Raw genomic sequence first — 26,717 nt, forward strand, 5'->3', positions numbered from 1 at the left:
GGAGGAACTGTTTTAGAAGAGACTGTGGACCTGTCATCTTGACAGATTACTGATGAATGAATTTGTATGTTGTCATCAGAATGCATGGCAGGCAGGATCACATATAAATCTATTTCTTTGAACCTTCATAATTTGTACCTTTCACCTAGTATTATGAGGATGATCAAAGCCAGATGAGATGGGTGTGGCATGTAACATATGTGGGAGAGATGAGAAATTCATAGACGGTTTTGGTTGGAAAACCTCAAAAGATGAGCCCACTTGGAAGATACAAGTAAAACTGAGAGAATAATATTAAAGCGGATCTAAAAGAGTAGGGGAGGATGAATGGACTTGGTTCCTTTGCTCAGAATAAGGTCTGGCAGTGGACAGTTGTGAACATGGTAGTGAACTTACGGTTCCTTGAAAGGTGTGGAATTAACTTGACTATCTCAGCAGCTATTTGCTTCTCAAGAAGGACTCTGCTCAGTAGAATTAGTTGTATATACATACGAGTTTTCTTCTTGACATTTATAAGTTTGTTGTGTGTTTTGACCTCCTGTATTTAATATCCTTTGTATACTGAAAGACGTGGATCTGGGATACAGAATTTGGGCTAATGTTGTGCAAAAATGATTCACATTTACAGTACTTGTTCTTAATTTTCAAGATTAGGACAGTTCTTCATGCTTCTGCATTTTATTTGTTGTGCACATCCGCATGTGAACTATGAAATAATCCCTTTACACTGAATATCATGTTATGGATTTGGTTCTAGAACACCATGAGCATGGAAATTGTGTGTTGATTATTTAGGCTTGCAGTTTTGCCACATGTTGCTGTTTTATGGCTATCAGTATTCGCTCATTACAGCAAAATTAGGTTTCCTGTCAGTGGAATGCAAAATATGAAATATCATTGTGGCTTCCAGAGAATTTGTAGAGAATAATTTGAATGAGTGGAACTTCAGTTACCCATGAGGAGGTTAACATTCACATTATTAAACCATTAGTTTCAAATGTGGCAAAGAGAGTAATGAAATCCCTATTTAATGAATCTCTGTTAGAATGGATTTTCTTACACTAAATTGGTGTTATGCAGAATTACATCAAGAAACTCTTCATTTTTTAAACATACTGTATGCAGCTATGTTAAAATAATTTATTCACATACATAGTTAGAAAAACAGTTTCTAGCCAGATAAACACAGTTACTTGGTCAATAACATCAAATTAATTTATCAAGTAATAACATATGAAGTAAACTGAGAGAACCTTGGTTAATAACCAAAGAAACTGTGGTGCCACAAACTGCATATTTTTGGTGCTTGGTCTGTATGTGATGTTGCTTGCCAAATCTTATGGTTGTGCTGTAAGAATTTCCAGCAGATGGAGAACCTCAGTATTAAATTTTTTGACTACAGTCTCACTAAATTGAGGTACAGGGCTGCACCATAGCTCAAGCGGTTAGTCGCTGGCTTTGCACTGCGGTGGCCCGGGTTCAATCCCGGGTCTGGTCAAGTGGGATTTGTGGTGGACAAAGTGGCACTGGGGCAGGTTTTCTCCTAGTACTTCGGTTTCCCCTGCCAATCATCATTCCACCAATTGCTCCACAATCACCCTCACCTATCATCTGGGGCTGGTACAATAGGCCAGAAGTGGCCGCAGTACGAGGGACTTAGTTCCACCCCACTAGCAATAAAAAGTTGAGGTACAGGTCATAGAAGGTTGAAATTTTGTTATGCTAAATGTGGGTTATTTGCTAAATACAGGAAAGCAATACAGTCAGGAGTATTATCATCTGATAATAGTGCCATATAGTTCAGAGAGAGCCCAACATATCAGAAAAATATGTTGTCTCCATCTTCAGGGTTGGAGAGTAAGCCAAGCAAGAAACCAGCAGAAGGTGGGGGAATTATTTGTATTTTGTTTCAGCTTAGACCAGAAAAAATATTCATTAATTAGATGTCACTTTAAATTGAATAGAGCTGTATAGCTGTAGGATATTTTTAGTTTTTAATGCCACTTTTTTAAATTACAAATGTTGTAATGTTGAATAATAGGATTATAATGAATAACGAGTTAGGAAGAATATTGAAATGTTCATGACCTATTTAATATAATTTGAACTAGGAACCTTCCAAATACCAAACAGGAGTGCTAAAATTTACCTTGTTAAGGTTGGTGACCGAGATCATTGTATGCCCAAATGTTTTCCCAGCTTTTCTCCCATCCTTGGCAGCAAAATGCTGAAAATTATTGATAGTAGAACCAAAAGGAAAAAGGTTATGTTTGATTAATATTTCTCTGCCAGCGAGACAAGTTCTGATAGGTCTGGATTATTGTTGTTATCGTCATCATCGTCGTCATAGTTGTAGTCATTATAGTGGGGACACTGATGTATTTTGAACCAAAACTTTCTCTTAATCACATTTTGTAATGGTACCTTCTTAATTATTAACATATTAATTGTATTCAGAATGATTGTATGTGTGTGTGTATATATATATATATTATTTCTCGCCACAGTGATTAGCATGTTTGCTCTAATTGAATTGTTGTTATTGTCAAAGTGTTACAAAATATCTGTTTTGTGTTTGTGTATATGTGTTTGTTTTATTTCTTTCTTTGCTTGTGTTTGCTATGGAATTGGCCTTTAGGCTGCTGAATAAGCACATAAATAAATAAACAGTTGGATGAAGATGATATTGTAGCATTTAGACCCATTGCTAAGTGTTGCACACAGCAGTTTATGATCACTGATCATGGCAATATGATCATCAAGGCTGTATTGCACAAAAAAAAAGTGGTATCTGAATTATCGCAAATTCTGTATTAGTGAAGTCCAAATTAGTTAGGTTTCACTGTACTTGATATTTCTTCAAAGTAGCTGTAAACCCTACTAAAAATGGGTGGTGTCTTCGTCATCTTTTTGCTGCATAGTGTCCAACATTATCTTCATGACATCTCTCAAAACCTTGCTTATTTTCATTTGTGTATGCTTTACTCTCACTGACATCAAATCCAAAAATAAAAATGGTTTATTATTCCTTTTGAGAATCAAAAAACCCTTCTTTGTAGTCATAAACCTCTCACCTCCCCTCCTGTTCCCTTATTTGTTATTGAATATGTGTAAAATCATTTATCACATCATCATATACTTGTTTTCCCTGATAATATTTAACTTCACTTCCTGTCCAGCTTGCATTTTTCCTTTTCTCTGATGCCATAGAAGTCCTTGCTCTCTGCCAGAAGATTTGTGTCATAAGCAAAATTTTATGTCTTCATCATGTCAGCTTTTGAGCTTCAGTTCATCTCTACTCCCACAGTAAGCACTAACACTGTAGTAACTCCCAAGAAGATTTTGAAGGGTTCTGATGATGTTGTATGACACTCAGGATTACTAGTTTTTTGGACTTGTCCATTGTCCAGTATTCTAAAGGACACAGTGTTTCAGAAACTGGATCTGTTTTCATCCTCAGGTGTACTGGTCCAGTGGCTGAGGTTAGCTCTTTCTAAGAGACCCATCAGAGTTGGTGTCTCCAACCCCTCACCTGAGGATGGAAACTGTTCAAATTTCCAAAACATTGATTTGTTTAGTGTTCTCTAGAATAAGGATGACGAATAAAGTCCAAAATCCCAAGAAACAACATTTTCACGCTTTTTTCTTCCTTCCATCTGACTTGGTAAACCTCAGCACTGACACCTGTTGCCACTCTCCTAAGCCATTTGCTAAATGCTCTGTATGATGTGTCTGGTGTCTGCTGTAACTGCCATGCTGTTTCCAAGTCTGGTTGATACTTAGAGATTTTGTTTTTATTATGAGGAATGCACAGAATATTTGCCTTTCAACCTGGCCAGTGCTTAGATACCGATTTTCTGTTACATGTAATAAATGATTTTCAACATGTCTTTTGAGTACTACTGTATAAATATATATGTTGATCACTTTTAATAAATAACTGGTAGACTTAAAATTGTCAATAAAATCAGTTTATTAACATGTTATTTTGCTGTATATTTGGGTCCTTTATGACTATCATGAGGCATTTATAAACAGCACAGTGCATCCACATTCATTACTGACTGTGTCACAGCGGATCCATTGCTAATAGTCTTGTCAGGGGAAAGGTTTTACATGGAATTACAATGTTTAAATACATTGAAATACATGTCCAAAATTGTAGAACTTATTTCAGATTAGTGTTAGTCTTCTGAAAATTATCCTGTTATATGTAGAGGTTTTTTAAGGGGGAATGGTGCATGTATATATAATGTGTTTTCAAACGTTTTGTTCGTTATGGGGAGGTGAGTGTTACATGAGCATGTATTGTTGGTGCAAATGGCCACACTTTTATGTGTATGTGTGCTTTTAAGTGGGCTATTTCGAATTTTTGATCCTTTAGAGAAAATGTTGATGTTATGTGAGTATACACTGTTGGTGGCAATGACCCTTTGCTGTTTTGTTTTGGTGGTTTGTTTGAAAAAATTAAGAGTATACTTTGAGGATGTAGTTGTGTTATATGATATGAATGAAGATACCTCACTGAGCAGATTGGTATAGTAATAATGCACTACACTTGTGTTGGGGAGGTATCCAGTTTGAATCTCATCTTGATATGGGTTTTCTGTGATTTTCCATAGTCTCCAGGAAAACAGTGGGACACTATTTTCAACTAGGATATGATTGCCTCTTTCTGAACTCTTATCTACTCACTGTCCATGATACTATACAAACTTTGCATCAACAGAATGTTTTACATTTTTATGAAACATTTAGGCGATTCTTGCACAATCTGTAGTAGTAAACCGGGCATGAATTTTGATACTGTCCTTGTAAATAGAATGTATAATTAGAGTTTTACTATAACTGAAAGTGTTTGACTCTTCATTCCACTTTGGATATTTTCATTCTCTCTGAAAAACTGCAAGAAATTTTATACTGTTCCTCTGAAGGTCTTCTGCTGATTGGTCCAGTACATCTCTTTCCTCCTGCAGATATATATATACAGGATGTTTCACGACTTTAGGGAATAACTGCAGGAGGTGATTTCCTAGGTCTTTGTGATCAAAAAAGTTCATATAAACATGTGTCCGATTTTGGACAGTTACGGAGTTATGACCGTTTTTTCATTCCCATACACGCCCTTGTGTGAACCACGTCTTATCATCTGGCGGGTCACTATTTTTAGCCAGCTACAGACAGAGTATTCTTGTTATCTCGACACTTGAGAGGTATCTAAGGCGTGTTGGGTTGGATTGGTATGTCCAGTCACGGCTAGTGTGGTGGGTACTGGTGTTCAGAACAGTTCTCATCTTGGTGTGTCTGTTACATTCACGATGCCATTTACATTTTTATTTGAGGAGTATGCAGATATGATTTATGTGTACAGGTTTTGTGACGGTAACTCAATTCTTGCCATAGCTGAATATCAGCAACGGTTTCTGAATCGTAGAGTACCGAACCGGAGAGTGTTTACTGGAGTTTACCAGGCATTGCGAGATACTGGTAGACCTCCCAGCGTTCGTATTGCGGCCGAGCGTGTTGTTAATGAAGGCGTCAATGAAGAAGGCATTGTTCATATAGTACACTGCAGTCCACTTACGAGTACGTGAAGAATTGCCAGCCAGGTCTCCAGACTTAAGCCCACTGGATTATTGTGTGTGGGGATGGATGAAAGAACTGGTTTACAGTATGAAGGTGGCAACACGAGATGCTTTGCTCAGTCGCATTCTGGACGCCGCTGACCACATACGAAACAGCCAGCTGAAGCTGCTACATGCTACCCGCGCGGTTCACAACCGAGCAGCAGCCTATGTTGCAGCCAGCAATGGCATTTTCGAAAATCAGCTTTAAGCACCAATCAATTCAAATTAAAGGTAATTTCACGACGTTAACTTTACATTCATACTTTAAATATATCATGTATTATGCTGGTTTATTATTTTGTTCCGTTTATTGTCAGTAATCGTTACCTTCTGTTTTGAGTTTAAAACGGTCATAACTCCATAACAGTCCAAGATCGGACACATGTTTATATGAACTTTTTTGATCACAAAGACCTAGGAAATCACCTCCTGCAGTTATGCCCTAAAGTCGTGAAACACCCTGTATATATTATATAAGCCTTTTTATATATTCTATGCATTTGAAAAATGTATGAGTAGGTTGTATATGAGGTTCTCTGCGGAGTACTCAGGAGGCATGTTGGCACATGCATTGTGTTTCTTCAGGTGATGTTAACCACTTAAGGGAGCACTCCTCATCTGGCTGCCACCTGAACTGACTCATTAGTTAACTCTTCGCATTACGTCAGTTTGGTTACCTCACAAGGTAAACAGGATGACTTCCAATTATTTGCTCAGTCTCTTGCTTAGCGCCCTTTGTTGTGCAAAGTGTTTTAGTTCTGTGCCTTCATTGTTCATTGGTTCTTGGTTTCTTTAACGGTATTTTATCAACTGCATAAGTAATAATAGCATCAAAGTCATTATTGTTAATTGCTCTTTGTAATTTGAACATAGCGATGAACCTTTAGGTTCCATAAACATTCGAGCATTTCATGAATAGGTCAGTGGCTGTTAGCTTCAAGAAAATGACTCTGTTCCATAAAGTTATTGTTTTAAAAATAATATGGTATGGTACAGTCTCTCACTGTACATAGATTGAGGGTGTGTGGGAATGGAGTTGATATAATTTCACATGAGGAAAGGAAATAAACAGGAGCTTTCCAGTTGGACTCTTGTCAAATATTATTAAGGCAGTTTTGAATAAAAAAGGAAGAGATTAAGATTTGTAACATGTGGGGAGATGAGAAATCCATACATAATTTTAGTTGAATGGACTCCAGGAAAGAGGCTACAGGGTAATATTAAGATTAAATAATAATGGTAAAATCGAAAGTTTACTTCAGAGCTATAGGAAGTTGGAGTCTTCATCAATAATTATTTGGTATAGGAATTGCAAGTTTGGCTTTTTTTCATCCTATATTCCATGACTTTGTTCCCATTTTGTGGGGAACTTGCTGCTGGGAGTTAAGATTCATAGAACTTAATTTTGCTAAGCCTAAAGCATACTCTTATTTCTTTAGGTATCTGCATAGCTTGGTAGTTTATGCTGTAGCTTTTTTATATCCAGTCATATAATTATTTTTCTGGTGCATTTTTGTTATTATTTTAGCTCATATAAGTGGTATATTTCTAATAACATTAGCGTAATAATAGATCAAGCTTCTGTATCATTAAAATGTTGGCTTTAGACGGCGACCGTTGGGTAAGTTCTGGATCACTAGGAAAATAGACATTAGTCCAGAAAAGTACCGAGATTTTAATAGTTTAAATTTCAACCATTTACACACAGTTTAGAGTTCTGAAGTACCTGCATAGTTAATTAAAATATTCTTGAAAAGCCTCAGATTTATGTTACCTTTTGGCCAGCACATACACTGTTTTGACTTTCGTCAGATGTTTCACAGCCCACCAAATAGCTAACTTAATCAGAATGAGCAGATGTCTTGCAGCTGTCAGAGTATACCAAAGTGTAAATCTCAGATTAGTAAAGAATGTCATGGTATTTCCTATGCAGTCTGTGTAAATAGGGTAGTTGAATGATAAACTCCTGCTCTTGTGTGTGTGTGTGTTGAAATGGATGTATGTTTGAAGGTACTTTACTGTTTAATCTTCTCTTGTGTGTTAGTCACTTATATTTAGTTCTCTTAAAGGTCAAACCCGGGTACTCCAACACAGCCTCGTCGTCCAGACTTCATTGGAGTTGGGGGCATAGCAGGTGGCCCCCCTTCATATTATGACTTCCAGCATCAACAGCAGCACATAGGGAGCACCCACCCACATAATGGAGGTCAACTGCATGGATCTGGTGGACGAGTTGCACCTGGTGGAACATATGGCAGCCCACAAAGGCGATTTCTTTCAGAGGGAGAGTTGGTACGGCAAGGTGGATCAGGAGGTGAACTGGCATATTCACGAACCAACAACACAGTGGACAATATACGTGAGTTAGCAGGGTCCCCACAACGGGGAGTGTATATGTGGAAAGACACATCTCCAGGTGCATATGTCAGTGGAGGGAATGGTGTGGCTGGGCCAGTGCATCATCACCAGCAGTTGTCCACACAGCATCAACGACCAGGTGTTTATGACTATTACCGATCCAACCCAACAAGTCCCACACAACAGCAGCAGCAACAACAGTTGTATGGACAAAGACCTTCTGCATCATCATATTATCCTCCAGTAAGGGGTGGTGTACCTGTCTATCCCCCACCTCAATCTCCACAGATAAAACGCAAGACCATGGCCACCCCTACAACCCCAACATCAACAGCTGTGGTGTCATCTTGTGATGGTGGACGGCGACCCAGTCCAGGTTCCAGGAGGCCCATGTCATTTGTGCGTGCATTAGAAATGACAGACTCATTGGAACTTACATCAGCTTCTCCTGGAACTCCTCATGGAGAACATCGTGGACTTGTTGCTGTTGGAGGCCCAATGGGAGGAACACCCACATCTGTGGTGCAGGAGCCTCACCGCAGCTCAACACCCACACCTGACCGTGCAAGTGTGTATGACATGAACTATGAAATTTCAGTATAGGGAAGGCTGGGCCCAGTGGGGATACAGGTCTGCAGTGTGGGATATGGGCACGGGTACTCACGAAACAGAACGTTACCACACCGCAGACAAGCAACCTACAGCTATCTAACAGGGGCCAGGACTTTTCCTATTGCACGCAGAGGATATAACAGGCCACCACCATACTGAATTTACAGTTTCTGTTATTTACGTGAACAGTGTAAGAGGGTGTTATAGTTACAGCCTTCCAGATTCCTGATGGTGTTCTACATTATGAACCAAAATACTCTAGGGAAGAGGTGTTCTGTGATATGATGCTTCCCTAAACAGTTGTGACATTGAAGAAAATCTTCTAATTGGCATTTGGAGAGTAGTCTCTTCAAAGCATTTTTATAAAACTTGTCGTACAAAGGACTGAGGTCAGTAAAGATTTTGAAATAAGGATAGAAACACATACTTTTGACATGTTAGAATGTTGTAATGATTGTGTGATGTCAGTGAAAATCGGTAGTTTTGCGGTTTTGTTTGTGCAGAATTTACATAAGACTTAAAGTAACACAAGAAAATAGTAACTGTAATACATTTTAAAAATGTCTGCAGAGATATGAATTTTATACTCTTTCAGAATCAGAACTATTTTGGCAGTCTTACAATTCATCATTGTGCCATGAACTAACAAATGAGGCTCGCAGAATGTGTACGAAGTAGACACTGTAGTTCTGTCTGTCATTTCCGTTTAACCGTTCAAGATACAGTGTAATACCTTTGTTACATAGGGTTGCTGTAAACAGTGGAACATCGCTTCAGTTTACAAACTATGTTGAGGTCCACCTCTTTATATGACACATGAATATTGGATCAACCTGCAGAAATGTTATGCTCCAGCAAATACTTTCAGTCAGTATCTCACTGCATTCTTCATTCAGACTTACAGTACTTAACACATTGTCACAGTTTGGAATACAGGAAGTAATAATGTATGTATTGTGGACGCAATTTGGAATTTGCAATCTTGATTTGACTTCATGTTTTGAACCAGATACAATCCATTCTCTTTTCCTTTTTCTGCCTGGTATTCAGAATGTGCTTAGAGTCAATTATAATAAGTAAGTACAAAACATTACTGTTAGCCGTAGTGGTCTTTGAAGTCCAGTTCCTCCATTACATTTTTTTAATAACAGGTAATATGAAATAAAACTATGTTCATATACTCGTTGAACCGCCAATAAGTACAGTGCATGAAGAAGTACAGAGTTTTCATATTATGTAGATACAGTCATATCTTAGTGTAATATTTACTGTTAGATGCATAAATGAATATGTGATGTTATCTGTTTGTTACTGATAATATTCTAAATTGCCTGTGTAATTGAAACTTTCTCATGATTTGATAGAGAGCACTGAACATTTCTTAAAATTGTTTCTTTTTTTAATGGCAGCATGAGATTTGAAATGGATTCTTGCGAATATGTTTTGTATTTTCAACCATTGGAATTGTTCAGACTCGTCAGTATTATTGCCACAACACTTTCTTAATACAAGAGGAAATTAATGGGCATTTTCATGGGAGTGGCAGTTTTATATGTGATTATGTTCCTGTCTTCTTTGATTGATAGTTTAAACACCAGTATGAACCATTTGCCAGTTATTCATATAGCACAGTGAATCTGTGTCAAACAATCACATGGTTGTGTTTCTGTTTTACAGTTATTTTGCCCAAAGTAGACCATGATGCAGAGTACGGAATTAACAGAATATAATGAACAATTTGTGCTTTCATTTCCGTACACATTCCTTGCAGAGGTTGTACATAATATATGTGATTCAGGTAAAAATTAAATTAGTCTTAATATTTTTGCTTATATTTATTTGGGAAGTATGAACTTAGGTTAATTCACTTTTTAATGCATGCCTTGGAACTGGATGAAAATCAGACATGAAGTTCAGAGAGGAAGGAAAAGGATGCAGGTTCAAAATGGTGTCTGCAATGCAGTATAGTAAATCATTCATGACTGAAATACTTTTAAAGAAAGCAAAATTTTTAATAACAGTTAGGTCAAACGCCTCACGTAACATACACCCATGTGTTCTGTCAACTTTGCAGATCTTACACAAGCAGTACACAGATGGGAAAATTAATAAAATGGCCACTACAGAAGTTAATGCTCGAAAAAATTCTAAATGTGTTTACAGGGTGCTCCAAGTTTTATGTCCAGTAATGGAAGTTCAGTGTGTTGTGCACTTAATTGTGTGCTTGTGTGTAACTGTAAAATGTGCACACATTCTGTACACTTTCATAATTGAATTTTGGGTAGAGGACAGCCATGCCCAGTCTTTGTAGACAATATCTGTGTCAGAAGTATCACTGTTAAACTTTTCTTGAAATCTGTAAAGAAGAAATGTCTGCCAGTCAGAATTTTGAACTCTTTTGATTACTTGTTCATTGTTTTACATGGAATGATTCTGTAAAAGTGGTGTCTGTTATTTTGTATGTTTTATGTTTTTTTCAAGTGACTGTTTTTATCAAAAAGTATCCCAAAGACATGCAAAATGTTTAAGTAATGGTGTCTTATTGTAAATTGTGTCATATTTTATTATTAATATAGAATGATCCATTTGATCTGTTCATTGTGATCTGAATATATTTTCGTACGTTATTGCTTTGTTTCAGTAATTATGATTGCCATTTGTACTCTGTGTTGTTTATATATAGAATCAGTAATCAAGAACAAAGGATCTTCCATCTTTTTTCTTTTTATTTATTCTGTCCGTATTTTTTTTTAATTTCAGTTCGTTATTTCTTTCTCTCTTAAACATCCTCTCCTTGCCTTTTTCTTCTGTTAGTAACATTCAGTCTTGTATAAATCATTGTGTGATACCCAACTGTAACGTCTATTAACACTTGACATTGTCTACATTTTTTTGTTGGCATTAGTAATAAGGGGAAGGATTACTGCCAATATACATAGGAAATAACGTTATAAAGTTAACCAAAGCTGGGATCATATAAGATATAACTTCACTAAACTTTTGTAGAAATTTTAGTGGCGTTAAATTACTCTACAAGTGTTTTTGTAATCTGTACATGTGGTGTAGATTAGAATAGTGTTCTGCAGTGTGTGTCATTTCTTGTTTTCTGGGACACTTTTTCAGAATGAGTTGCATTACAGTTAATCCTGATTAGTGTTGATGACCTGTTTCAGTGACATACCCCTGTGCATAGAATGACCATTTAAATTTTCATTATGGCTCTTTCAACCCACCATTTTCTTTGGAATAAAAAAATAGGAACAGAGAGAGACTATATATTAGTAGTAAGTAACTGCCACAGGCTATCTGAATGATACAGAAAGGCTACCTCCATGCCATCCGTAAATGACAAATGGAAAAATGACAGTGATTAATTGAAAACTTGCATGTGAGACATGTTATTGCTGAGTATTTACCGTGTTACCTGGCACAAGGCTATCTGACATTGCCACATTCATTACTCCCATTGAGAATGATGATCCACATAGGACTTGACATAGTAATGTCTGAGTGAGAGCCCTGATGGAGAGAAAAGAAAACTATCTAGAGAAGATTACTTATGGGATTTGATGCTGTGTAGTGTGGTAGATTTTTACTGATGTTTCAGCAGAACTTGCTGGCTCCATCTCTGGGAAATGTTGGTAAGCAATCTGCCAGACTGCATGATGTCACATTTTGAAGACAGTAATTTTCATAGTCACCACCATGAAACCAAAAATCTCAAATATGTAGAAAATTCTTTGATCTAGTGGCATATTTTCTGATTTTCCATAGTCAAATTTTTAACATGCTTTGCCGACAAATTACAAAAGTAACTGAACGTTTTATAATATATATCTGTTGCTTGGTGGTGGTGGTAGTAGCAATAAACAAAAGTACCCCAAATTATATTCAAATTTGGTTGGATTTTGGTCTTGTGGAAATAAAGTGGTCCATCCAGACAGCATCCATGTAGATTTACTTGCTCTGACAATTAAATTTTAAGTTTGTATGTCATTCAAATAACACCTGAGCAGAGAAATTTGCACTGCAGTTTCAGAAACGGTTTTTGTTGTGTGTGGTAGTTACTTACATGTAACATCTGTAATTGCTGGGGTTCACATGTAATTTTTGTGACTTTTAGAACACAATTCATGTGGGGTAGACTGTTAGAAGAAGATTGTATCTCAGCACTAAAATGGCATGTCTTTGGAATTTCTCATAAAATTGTAATGCACTATAACTACTTGAACACACATCTGAGTTATCCTAAAATAAAATTGTAATTTGGCAGTAAAATGGCCTAACTGCATTTGGAATTTCCCCATACTTAAATATGTAATAAGAACTTAACACTATTTATAACTACTTAGATACACAGCTAGATTATGTTAAAACAAATAAATATGAAATTATATCACACTGCAGTGTACACGTCATGTTACCATGATTACTATAAAGTGTGTGAAGGTTATGCACTCATAATCTTGATTTTCTTATGGAGGAAATAATGGGGAAATAAGCTAGCTTGGATTTGAACCTATGCACATAATACGTAGAAATATTAACGTTCGTTCCAGGGTTTTGTCTTTATGAATTTTTTCTCTAATATGCTGTTTGAAAGAAACAGTGGGACAGACATTTGGCTATTACACACATACACACGTATAATTTTAATGAAAATGTAGGTTATATTTTATTTGCTCTTTGGCTTATGTAACCTTCATTAAATTAACGTGCTTTTGAAAAATCCAACAGCTTTACCAACATTTGATACAACAGTGTTTCATTCTTTTGTGTTCTTGACCTGTCATGATTACTGTCAGATTTTCCAGATAGCATTTCATCCTTGATTGATATGAGTGATTCACTGGGTTTCAATGAGAATTCTCACCATTAGTGTGAATGAAAGGCATTTTTTGATGCTAGGACATGGATATAACCTCTAGATGTTATGCTGTCTTACCTTGTATAAAGAACACCTGATAGCCACAAGTCTGAGCCAGTAATTTATTGAGAATGTTGTTATATGTTTGTCAGGTACACAAAGTGTATGTGTGTTGAAGTAGTTATGCATGAAACTTGAAGTTAAGTAATGTTACATTAAAATTTAAAACGTTCTTTGCCACCTACAGGGTATAAAAGTTAGATTACTAATTTTTTTAATGCTCGTGTAGGCTATTACCATAAATAATTTTATCCCTTGCTTTCTATATGCCTGTATTCGCATTTTATTAATAACCATGAAAGAATCATTCAGACATACATACTTGCTATAAAATAATGTAAGACAAGTCTCTGAATTAATTTATTGTTATAAATAATTACAATTTTAATTTTGATGATGACACATCAACAGTTAACATTTATCTAAACTACACCTAGTGGTATGCTACTGTTTTGTACTGTTTGTTTCTCTCTCTAAGAATCTTCCATATGTTTAAGTTCATCTATCAAATACATTGTTGTACCAGATTATTATACATGACAGTAAGCCTTTGTCTTGAGAAGTAGTAAATGATGTTCTGTTGGAAGAACCTTTGCCCATTCATGACAGGTACCTTCCTGCGTCAATAAGTAATCAGACTGGGAGATGGTTTGTGCCATCTTAAATCCCAGTATAATTTTATTTTAACATCACATTGTTCAATGCAGTACACTATGAAATATGATGAATATTCATAATAGGATGTGTCCTATGCACTGGACATGTTTTGAAGAGATTTAGATTTCTAGAGGTATACAGATGATCTGCCGAACTTTTAGCCCAGAAAGTAGTGTTTAAAATTTGTCTTACTGATTTTATAAATGAGATATGAAGATCCTGACAGAATATTTACCAGTTTCCATAATAGAATATAGGCACATGATATGGTAAGTTTTTCTTAATACTTACGCCCTGAAATAAAATTATACCTGTCTTCCTCTACAGCTTTGATTTTTTAACTAAAATGTCAAAAAGTGCCCTTCTAGGCAATGGACACACACTCATAGTGAAAGAATTACTTATATGTCATTATGTCCAGCAAAGGATTTATGTAAGAAATTTGATAGTTTGGGGTTGCCCTGACAGTTGAGGTGATAAGGGTTACATTTTGTGTTGTTATTTAAGAATCTGAACTGTTGTATGTGTATATGTGTGTGTCTGTGTCAGTAAAAGTAAAACTAACTGTAAACACCTGACTGATGATTGTATATAATTTCTTAGCCACATATTAAAAGTATTTAAGATGGTGAATTATGACATTGCCTTTAGCCATGGTTTTATATGATGCTATTATCTTAGCTTAGGACTAATAATGTGGGCATTTAACTCAGTGGACCTAACTCTTAACCAGCAAGTCCATGTGGAGGGGTGAGAGGTACTCCTGAAAGGAGGCCAAGTTCTTCCAGGGACCACAGTATATTGGGATTGCTGAGCACAGGGTCATATGCAAAGTCCTTAGGGAACACCAAGGCTTGGACTGATGTTTATGATGAAATAGGAGAACAGATTCTGAAAATGCGTGTTATATTTTGGAAACTGTTATCATCTAGTCTGTTTTCCAAAATGCTGATGACCAGCACATACAAAATCATTTTGACAGATATTTGATATTGGTGAGAACTTTTGTCTGTTAATTAGAAGGAAGAATAAGAACAATATATTCTGGGAAACAAAGTGCTCGGGAAAATGTTAATGTCTGGCAAGAATGATGTGAGCAGATTAGGATTATATATAATAGAAACCTTCATAATTTGTACAGGTAACCACATATTAGGATAGTGAAATCTATGAGGTTCTATTGGGATTGGCATGTGGCTAGAATGTGGGTGACCAGGGATGTATTACAGAAATTGAAACACTGCATGCATGAGACCTTGCACTTAAGGCAATACATAATCCAATAGCCAGAGAAATAAGATCACAGTCTGGCTGAAATAGAAGCTGAAACCACTGAGTCAGAATCTTAAAAGGACAAATATAAATATTATAAAATCAGTTATAGGACACAGCCTATCAACCTTTAAAATCACAGATAAGCAAAAAATATATATAAATATAGGCTCAAAAATATAGTTTTTGTAATTTCTTTATATATCCTGTTGGGTTGGTTGTGGTGCTGGAGGTAGGGACTAGTTCTATAGATAGGGACCAACTGAGTAGGTCTTTTTAACATGAGGATGGAGGCAGAATCTAGTCTCTGAAACATTGTTTTAAATAAAAAATAAGATGGATAATGTCTAAAAAGTGAATAATTGAATTTCTGTAGCACAGAATCAATTAAAAAATCAAATATAATGGTTAGAATGTCAAGAGGTGGAGTTTGGTTTGTGGGTATTAGAGAAATGACCATACAATGCTCAGCCTTGTAGATATATCTCCCAGGTGTTCTGTGAACTTGCCTGGGCTGACTGTGTATAAACAGCAGCCAAATGATCCATTAGACAGGACAGTATTAACTAGCAGGATATATGTTGGCTTGCTGCAACTGATGATCTGCACCACCATATGATGACAAAACTCATCTATTTATGAAGCTGCCATTGGACAATGTCAGATAAATGTGGTGATACTGCTTTATGTTGTAACAAAGGAAACAGTCCTAGAAGTGTCATCTGGGACAAGATGCGTATTTACCAAACAATCAAATGTGTTCACATTGCAGTATGTCACCAAGCATATTAACTTAGTGGTATGCATTTATGGGAAATAACTGGTTTGAATTTTGATCTGATACCAGTGCCTTGGTTGAGTTCCATTATCTGCCTTATTTCCTTCAGTAATTTTTGGAATGGCAGCTTGAAATAGGTCATACTATTTGTTTCCACGTCCCTCTTGATGTACCATTCATGACATTATACAATCCTGGTATAAAGTTGAGTGATTTTAGTGTATTTTTATATGCTGATTATGAAAATATTCTAACACCCACCATTTTATTTGGAAAACTACAGCTCTGATTTGTGGAAAAATATCAAGGATTAAGCTCAGAGAGTGGTAAGCATGTAGCTGTTAGTTAATATAATGCCAAATATGACTCGGCCATTGATCAGGAGATTGTCATGTCATCTACTAATTCATCAAAAGAACATGCTATATCCTCAGCTACATGTATGCTATGTTTCAACCCTTTTTCCTGAAAGTGGTAAACAAGACAGCATTTTGAAGCTCAGGTTGAAATTCAGCACATTCATATTAATGAAGCAGGTCACTCCAGAACTAATGCCTCCAAATTTTCTCTTTGATATCATTGCAGGTGTGCAGAGTAAACTTGTATGTCACATATTTCTAAGTGCCTGCATATATTTTTCCACATATTCATGTTAAGTAATTATTCTAGTATTTTGACATTCATAGTATCTCACCCATGGAACATGGGGAGAAATGGATGAATTGCAATGTTTCATCACTTGTGTCCGTCTGTCTAATGAGGCACTGGCAGTGTGTTGTTTTAGTGCCATTAAGGATCAGTTGTTGTTTAATACACAGAATCACTCATTTATTTTATACACAGTTTCTCCTGTATTACTCTTGGAAGAAATAATATTCATTATTGTCCTATGTATGATTTTATGGAAACAACTCCTGAAAAAGTCTGAAGACCATTGTAGGGGTTGAATTTTAATTAAAAACATAATTTCTCCCTGCTGTCCCCTCCTCTTTTGCACCCGGTGGGTTGGATGTATAGTTGCTTTATTAATGCATTGTTTTCCATTGTAACACAAGCTATGAAAGCTACTATATGTACCAGAATTCATTGTCATGTGTAATAATGTGGCATATTGGCATTGACTGTTACTCCAAATCATGGGCTGTATTACTTACTGTCAGCATTACGGTGCCATGGTGGTACCACCATGGCTAAGTATGCTTTAATGTAATATGATCTTGTGGTGACATATTTTATATTTAGTAAAATGGTACCTTGATTAGTCCCTTTCTCCACAGACTGATACCCTCATTAGTTTTCTTAATCTTGCTGACATGTATTGTTATATACAGTAATTAAATTTACAGGACATATGTGCAGGAGAGAAAACAGTATGTGGAAGTGTTTATAGCTGTAACTTCTGTTTAGTGATAAGCAAGTTGTATGTTTCCCAATTACCTTTGAGCAACAGATACAGCACGCTCTGGCATCTGTTATTCCAGAATTACTTTCATATCTGTTGACTTACATGAAAGAGCTGGAACTCAGTGTAATTATTAGCGTTCATTAAGAGCCAGGATGATGCAGTTGGTATAGTGACTGGCTACAAGCTGTATGACCAAGGAATTGGAGTTCAAATCCTGGTGGGGGCAAGAAGTTTCACTTCTCCATGTCATCCAGACCTGCTCTGGGGCCCACCCAGCCTCTTACCATAAGGGTACTGGGGGCTCCTTCCCCAGGGCTAAATCGGCCACAGCGTGAAGCCGACCACATCTCCAGCTAGTGCCAAGGTCAAGAAAAAATGGGTCTATACATCCACTTCCCCATACGTCTTTATAGCATAGTGCTTAATTAATTAAGCACAGGGACAACTTTACCTTTACCTTGATGTTTGTTCCTATTATCTATGTTTTGCTCAAGTTTGAATCAAACCTGGGTATGTCACTTTGTTCTAGTCCACTTGGGTTTGTGTTTTAATGAACCTGTGAAAGGTAGGATATAATATTGCTATATTAAAGTTATAAAAATGATAACAAAGGGAACTTTAGAGACACAGATAATAGAAACAGATAAATTCATACTGTTCTCATTAGTTTTTAAATTTTTAAATTTGTTGGTTTTATCTGAATGTTTCTGTGGAAGGTCAAGCAAGTAATTATGTGCAATCTAATTATGGTATGTTGCCTTGCACTGAACAACCCTCAATGTGACCAGTGTCTGTATATTTGCTGGAAAATGATGAAATTAATGGCAGCAGCATGTATGGTGAAATATATTTTTGTGAACAAGATCATTTTATATGGAAACTGATAAGTTAATACTACTATTCTGTTTAGTCTGATTACTGTGTTGTGGTTTGGCAGTTAACAGATGTGTCCGTTTTAAGTAATGTAAATTGTGATGAATGTGTGGTTGTGTATCCACAGACATAATTCTGGAATGCTAAACACCTTCTGTATGACATTATGTGTCACACAATAACAGTAAGTGATGATTTCATTTTTACACTGGAGATGGCACAGAAAGTGAGTGATACCTCTTAAATTCTAGAGATCAGAAACATAAATTGGTTGTGGTATACTGAGATGTGATGAACAAGCAGAAGAGAGGTAAATAGTTTTTACTAGGAATCAGCATGTATAAGGAAGATGTTTATTTAAATAGTATGTGTATGTATGTGCATGCGTGTCAGTTAATCTAGCAAAGAAAATCCTGTCACACGAAGAAACAAAAACAGACTTTTTATATATTACTGTTACAGTAGTAGTAATAATAATAATTACTAATGTTGTTTATTTATATAGAGGTAAAACAAAATGAAAAATCTCTCCAATTTTTTTTTGTGTGTCTCAATTTGTAAATGTAATGCAAGAAATGTTTAACAAATTTCCAAGTTGGTGAAATTTCATATCTAGTTATAGATGTCATACAAGTGATATATTCCATTACATGTGCCCTATCTGAGAGTTTGCATTCCATCCAGTCCTTCCAAAATATAGAACACTTAATTTTGTTACATATAACGTCCTAGTTTCCTCTCATACCATATACCAATACAGATTTTTATACATTCTTTGCACACAGTGCATGAAATTAATATTAATGGGGAAGTTTTGTCTGCCCATCCTTCTGCATATTTCATTTCTGAAACTGTTGAATGGATTTTGATAGAATTGGTTTGAGGGTCTACATTAAAAGTTTCTGCCCAAATTTAATTTTGGTTTATGCTGCAAAATAACGTGTGCTTTACATGGAGCTCAAATCAGACATAAATTTTTTAATGCTCAGTGTGGAAAATATGGGTCTTATGTAGATCAACAACTTCTATTTAAAATATTTTCTTACGTTGAATGTTTAACTTCACACAAGAAAAATATTTTGTAAATATGTAGTGTAATAAGTTTTCAACAATAAATTTATATTTGGAATAAATTACTATAGAAAACAATGGGATATGTACGTAATATGTAAATTGGAAAACGAACTCCATTTGAATACGTCTTTCCACTTGTTTTATTCCAAGTAGACAGATTAACTTCATTAAAGAGACATACAGACCTGCGTCACATTGTAATATTGATTTTTCATATATTTTCTGATTTTTAACTTCAAATGTATCTTGTGTTACAGTAGTACTGTCCTTATGTCTAAAGTAACTTATATTCAAGAGAAGGATCAGTTTATATATGTATTACCTGCAAAGTAAGATCCCATCATTTGGTTGTGTGTCAATAAACTGCAAGTCCAGAAGTAGAATTGACAATTTATTTACCCCTGATCACGTTTTATGTTCCAGGATTTTCTCCTTCACTCATGTAATACTTATTCCATTGTAACATCGTCATCGAAGCCATATACTTGCAATCAAATTCAAATGTGAGTCTTATTAGCCAAAAATAAATGAAGATATGATGATTATTCATTTCATAAATGATATAAATAAGACTGGAATAACTACAGGTTAACAAGCACTAGAAGTGGAGTTTCTGTACAGTATCAAAAATGTTTTTTTTCCTGTGCTTAATTTGTTAAGCACTATGCTATGAAGAAACATGGGGGAGTGGAGGTATAGCTCCATCTTTCTTGACCTCAACATTAGATGGAGGTGAGTGGTCAGCTTCACCCCCAGGGAAATAGCCCCCAATACCTATTAGATAGAAGGCAGGGTGGGCCCCAGAGTTGGTCAGGACACTGTGGAGAAGGGAAAAAACCTTGAGGAATAAAATAAACTCTGGATATTCAGTAAGATTAGAATGCAGATACACTACAAAAAAAGTTGGTCAGATTAAGGATACAGTGGTTTGGACATGAGCTACACATGAACAGTAATATTCCTTTGAGAGCTGAAAGAGTTGAATAAGCAGCCACTGAGGAGACCAAGCGTGGGAGATGTATCAAAGGAAGGAGTGAAATAATGGACACACAAAAGATGAACAGCTGTGTACTCTTTACAATCGTAATCCAATAATTTATGTAACTGATATCCTCAGTTCATAGTAACAAACATGGTTTGGAGTTAGCATTTCTTTCAGATGAGGCTTTGCTTTATTGTGATGGCCATGTAAACAGAAAACAAAAAATACTGGAGAGTGAATGTTCCCATATATTCAAATGCTGTTAAATTTTTATAGGCTTCATCATTTGTCTCTACATTATGATTTTTTGCTGCATTTTGATGATGATGAGACATTAACTTATAACTCTTCTGTAAAAGGGGAATTTCCCAACCCATAATTTGCATTTGGCTTAGATCAGGCTCCATTTCCTTACTCCCTCTGTTGGGTCTCGGTGACCACATTCCTTGCAACTTGCCTATATAACTGACCCTATTCATTATGCCATACACTTCAACCCTGAATATGGAGGTAACATGCTCCTCCGAAAAGTAGATATCCACCTAAAAGATCTCATGGTATCACAACCCAACAGGATCACAAGCTGAAAAATCAAAGTTTAAATGTTACGTTTCAACACTGCACACCAGGTGATTGGACTACAGTAGCATATGAAAATGAAGAATGGTGTTGATGTGTCCATGAAGCAGTGATATGATACTGAGTTTCTGCATGAAGACAAATTTGCACCCATTATGATTCACCAATGTCTGAAGAATGTATATGGGGACATGACAGTTATAAGAGCACAGGCAGTGGGTCAGGCATTTCAGTGATGGTGAGAGTTGGGTTGAAGGACATGTCAAGGTCAGGCTATCCTTGCTGTACAGAGATGGCATAATTCCATAAGTCCCTTTGATCAGCATTACTAATATTACAGTCTCTCAATTTGTTATGGTATTAACAATAATGTTATTTACATGCCTGAACTGATTGCCTGGCTAATTTCAACAATGCACTTCATAAATCGCTTTCGTCAGTAATATCCACATTATAGCCACTCAAATTGCTGAGGCATAACCTTAATAATCTTTCAACATCTGTACTAATTGTAGTAAAACTTTGTACGTAGATCATGCCACCTGAGTCCATCTAATTTATTTATTTATTTATTTTGTCTCTATAGATCATTGTTACATGATACAGGACAAGTCAGTTACTGTACGATTGGCGGATTACAATAAGAGAGTAAAGTTACAGTACTTACACTTGTTTCCAATACCAACATTGGAGCCCCTCAAATTCTTATATGAGTATACTAAAGTAATCACCTCAGTATTACTTAAATATCTGAACCGATTGTCATGATACTTCATAAGCAATACTTGAGGCAATCTCAAGGAATATATCATATATTCCTCTCATCAGTAATACTAACACTGAAACCTCTCAGATTGTTGAGGTATTAAGCTTAATATTACTTGAAAGCTGGAACCAATCATCATGAAACTTGATATGTATATAATGACACCTGAGCCCATTGAACAGCATACTTACTTACGTTTTGATACACGCACAATTCAGTTTTTATAAATCGATTTCATATTGTTTTATTGACTTCCTTACATAGACTCCTCCATATTAAAATTTTGCCCAACTTGTATCAAATATTCAGCATATAGTGAAAGAAAACTAGGCGATTATTTTTTCCCAGAACTTCCTGTATTGTACATTTCCTGTTATCTTCTCTTGACAAACCATGAATTCAGGTGCACGTCCAGCTGTGGTTATACTTACATAGAGAGGGAAAGCTATCTTTGTGAGTCCCGCAGGACCGGTAACAAGTACTGAGAGTGCTGGCAGAGGCCAGCAGCAATGTTCCTTAAATATAGGTTGTCCAGTGATTGAGATTAGCCCTCCCTGACGGACCAAACTGGATAGGCATCTGCTAGCCCCACCTGGGGGAAGGGAATCGATTCAGTTTCCGAAATTTGTCTTGGAATACTGGACGGTGTGAGCCTACCACAATGCATCTCCAAAACAACTACCAACTTCTGGTTGGCCGCAGAGCAAAACAAGTGCTAGCCAATCAGCGCGGGCCAGCTGCGCCAAGGCCAATTGGGTCAGGCACCGCTAGCAACAGCGGATAAAGATGCAGACCTCTGACGCACTAGTCAGCCTAGTCAGTCAGTTGGAGTGGTCGGAATGGTTGCAGCTGCTCTTCGAGACACCTCACCTGGAGCACACACAGCCACAGAGAATCTCCTAGCAGCTACACTGCCAGCCGACTCCAAGAGCGGTCGCCTAAGACGCCCAAGACCCATTGGGAAGATCACCTCCAGCGCTTACTGCCCTACGGCCTGCTCGCATTCACCCAGCTGCCAAACAAAAAGGACCACCGTCGCTGGCACATCCAGCCTGCTATGGCCGGAGCTTCGCCGTCATTTGTCAGGCAGTTACAGCATTGTTCACCGGTTATTGCACACTCTGCTTGCCTGCTCGTCTGTATGCTCTTCTTCTACCAGCAACAAATATATATTGTAGAAATTTACGTGGTTGTCTCTCTGAGTACTGGAATCGACATCCCACAGGGCGATTGACAATGCCCAAATTGTATTTGCTCACGAAATGTTGGTGAATGATACAGTAATACAAATGTCAGAAACATAAGCAATGATCCTAAAGGTTTGTACCGGGAATGAATGTGTATCAAGTTTTGGGGCTTAAGAAATGAATAAAGCACCCTAAGGAAACCGGTTATGATAAATAAAAAGAAATTGCACTTTGACATCCATCGAAATCATAGCTACGCAAAAGTACATACAACTTTTTTTTTATTGCTAGTGGGGTTGGACTAAGTCCCTTGTACTGTGGCCACTTATGGCCTATTGTACCAGCCCCAGATGATAGGTGAGGGTGATTGTGGAGCAATTGGTGGAATGAAGATTAGCAGGGGAGACCGAAGTACTCGGAGAAAACCTGCCCCGGCGCCACTTTGTCAACCACAAATCCCACTTGACCAGACCCGGGATCGAACCAGGGCCGCCGGGGTGCGAAGCCAGCGATTAACCGCTTGAGCTATGGCGCGGCCCTTACGTATAACTTATTCGCAATTCAATAATTTATACAAGGTGCGTCAGAAAGAATGGATGGATTTCAGGCGACCGTTACGCCGCGACGGGGTGAGGCGTAAAGTGGGGGGGGTCGACCGTTGGGTCGGCGGGAGAATGCAGTTTCAATTGGTTACATGGAGTGGTCGGGTGCACGGCGTGCGTTCGTCGTAGAGACGTTTTTGAAAAATAGAGTCTGTGATCGCCACTCAACGAGCCTTCCGCACTCATTTCGAGCTCGGACGTCGCGATGGGATTCCTACTCGGAACACAATTTTGCGGTGGGTGGCTTCATTTCGTGCCACAGGTTCAACCTTAAAGAAGAAATCACCTGGACGGTCACGGAGCGCTCGTACGCCTGCAAATGTGGAGGCAGTCAGTCATCCAGTCACATCAACGATCGGCTCGCAAACATGCTGCTACTCTGATATTACCCGACGCTACGGCAAGACGCATTTTGCATTTAGACCTTAAATTTCACCCCTACAAAATGGCAATTGTGCAAGAACTTCATGCATGAGACTGGGTGAATCGTGTTAACAGTTGCCAGGGTATTCTTGCGAGCGTACCCCCTACCGCCGTTCTGTTGACCAGTGACCAAACTCATTTCCACATATCCGGCTGTGGAAATATACAGAATTTCCAGTATTGGGCAGGAACCAATCCTAAAGAACTGCACGAGAGACATCTTCACAGTGAGAGAGTAACTGTTTGGTGTGCTGTAGCAGAATTTGGTGTTTGGGGGCCTTACTTTTTTGAGGACGGCCGTGCAGTAACCGTTACAAGTGCTCGTTACGTTGAAATGTTACAAAATTACCTGCAACCAAGTCTGAACGAGCTTCCTATTGATGCTGAGGACATTGGTTTCAACAAGATGGGGCCACTGCTCAAACTGCGCGACTAACAGCGGATCTCCTGAGAGGGCTCTTACCGTGGCACATCTCGCACCGCGGCGACATTCCTTGGCCCGCACGTTCGCCCGATCTTGCGCCCTGCGATTTCTTCCTTTGGGGCTATTTGAAGGCGGAAGTTTACAAACATCGACCACATACACTGGACGAGCTGCAGACAGCGATTCGAGAAGAAATCGCGGCTATTCCACCAAAAATGACCGTGAGAGTGATGAATAACTTCAGAAAACGCCTCGACGTCTGTATCAGAAGCCACGGACGTCATATGGATGATATTGTATTCCACAAATAAACTGCATGTATCGGCGAATCTGATGGTAACAATAAAATTTGGATTTGATGAAGGCTTACCGATATTATTGCCCTGTAAAATCCATCCATTCTTTCTGACGCAAGAGATATTATAAATACAGAATGCATGTAACACGTTAAGAGCATAGGTGGAATTTTTCTTTGATTGATAGGGTTTTAAATTATTGTAAATCATGAGATTGGGTTTACTGTCCAGCAGTAACGTTTCAGTTCGCAAGACAAGAGGCTTCATTATTGAGGCTTTCAATGTTGCTACTTGTTTTGCTAGCGCTTACACGCAATTCAAATAACAAATGAAGTGCATATACATTCTTCATACAGCACCAGATCTTGGATACCTGCCTTGTTTAAAATGTGGTGGCATTGCATGACTAAAAACAAAGAAGAAAGTAATAATCTGGTATTAGAACTGAAGGCTCAGACATCATGAAACTTTTCCTACCTCCGAACCTGTTCCACGCCAGTGCATCCAAACGTCTGTGAACCCAGTATTCAACAAGTCTTAATTTTAATAGTATCCTTTCCACTTGTTTCAAAACATCTGCAGTGATTTGAAGAACGAAGTTACTAATAATGCGGATTAGTTAATTGATATAACCATAAAACCATTTTCTTCGTTGCATATGACATGGGGCAGTCCCTCGATAACTGGTGCTACTACTTCCTGCGAACAGTTTAGCCATGGTCTACAGGGGTCTGCAACGGTTTACAGCGTCCACAGAGTGCTATCCGGGGCCATATTTAATCTCAACTTTTTCCGGGGGTATATACATCTCCAAGATGGCGGAACGTTTTATAGTGAATTGAATCTTTAAAATGTATTTACCTCAAAAACTGTCATTTGTAACGTTAAAAGTGGACTATTGGTTAATTTCCAAACATGAAGCACTTCTGTAGCTAGTACGATATATGTGATGGCGGACGAAGAGGCACATCAAGAAACACGATGTGATATCCTAGATGTTGTGCAGTCTATGATTGACATTTCTGCAGATCGTTTGGAAGGGCTGAGAACACAATGTGCAACAAGCGCAGAGCTCACACAACAGGAAATAAGAACCCTAGAGGTTAGAATTAAATGCATTTGAAGGGTTGTGGTTAACGTTTGTGTTATAAATTTATTCAGCTGGTACGACTTTTTTTTTGTAACCTTTACATAAACCAATAACTGAAGAATTATGTTTACCATTAAATGGTCTCAAGAGTCTTGAATTATAGAAACAGTTGTTTATTGTGAGCATAGGATTATCCAGTTCACTGCTATGAAGTTAATTTTTAACTTACAGGGAAAGTTAATAAAACTTTTTGCCCGCCAACTGATGACAAAGGCAAAACTGCAAGATGATATTCTGCCTTCAGAAAGGAAACATGTTCCATCATTAGAGCAGTGGCTTCAAGTAGTCGGGCTTAGTGCGGAATCTATTCAGGTATGTATTTACATATTTGAAATGTGACGTGTTGTTTAAACAGATTAGTTCATGAAAGGTGACTGTGCAAAATGTCACCTTGGGTCTTAAAGCTGTTGATCATAAATCGATTGGCATTTCCTGTGTGATGATACTTAAGTGAAATTGTGTGAGCCGTATAAGTCTAAGGTCACTAGAACAGAATTGTACTGTGGAGTGGCATCCATTGTGAGAAGCTCATAAATACTAGGCCAAAAAATTCCTCACTATTGAGGAACCTGAAGGTTCAGGATTATAGTGAGAAAAACACATTGTTGGACCCTGTCTTTAGCTAGATAGATCCAGCCCATATCTTAATACCTGGTTTCCTTGAGATCTGTTGTAATGTTATCTTTTCAGGTATTCATGAGTTTTTGAAGTGGATTCTTTCCTTC

At 37.4% G+C, this 26,717-nt stretch overlaps 2 protein-coding genes and 1 long non-coding RNA gene across 11 annotated transcripts in view; 2 read left to right on the plus strand and 1 right to left on the minus strand.

Annotated features, from left to right (window-relative positions):
• LOC111861674 (probable palmitoyltransferase ZDHHC8) overlaps positions 1 to 15,459 on the plus strand; it is a 60,727-nt gene extending 45,268 nt beyond the window's left edge. For all 8 annotated transcript variants that reach the window (XM_023846431.2, XM_023846437.2, XM_023846432.2 and 5 more), the window contains one exon: positions 7,697 to 15,459. In XM_023846431.2, the coding sequence (XP_023702199.1) occupies positions 7,697 to 8,588 (892 nt within the window). In that variant the 3' untranslated portion in view covers positions 8,589 to 15,459. The remainder of the gene's footprint in view (positions 1 to 7,696) is intronic.
• Positions 15,460 to 18,982: 3,523 nt separating this feature from the next.
• On the minus strand, positions 18,983 to 25,399 carry LOC111861676. Its single transcript, XR_002842290.2, has 3 exons — positions 25,320 to 25,399; positions 22,342 to 22,502; positions 18,983 to 20,067 (listed from the first exon to the last, which is right to left on the minus strand). It is a non-coding gene; the product is annotated as an uncharacterized LOC111861676 (long non-coding RNA).
• Positions 25,400 to 25,637: 238 nt separating this feature from the next.
• Positions 25,638 to 26,717, plus strand: part of LOC111861673 (kinase suppressor of Ras 1) — a 68,253-nt gene continuing 67,173 nt past the window's right edge. Inside the window, exons 1-2 of one of the 2 annotated variants that reach the window (XM_033750410.1) lie at positions 25,638 to 25,944; positions 26,164 to 26,304. In XM_033750410.1, coding sequence (XP_033606301.1) covers positions 25,792 to 25,944; positions 26,164 to 26,304 — 294 coding nt within the window. In that variant the 5' untranslated portion in view covers positions 25,638 to 25,791. The remainder of the gene's footprint in view (positions 25,945 to 26,163; positions 26,305 to 26,717) is intronic. The other variant, XM_023846430.2, reaches the window with a different exon arrangement.

This window comes from Cryptotermes secundus, unplaced genomic scaffold (genome assembly GCF_002891405.2).
Source record: "Cryptotermes secundus unplaced genomic scaffold, Csec_1.0 scaffold185, whole genome shotgun sequence".
In the NCBI taxonomy this organism is placed as follows: domain Eukaryota; kingdom Metazoa; phylum Arthropoda; class Insecta; order Blattodea; family Kalotermitidae; genus Cryptotermes; species Cryptotermes secundus.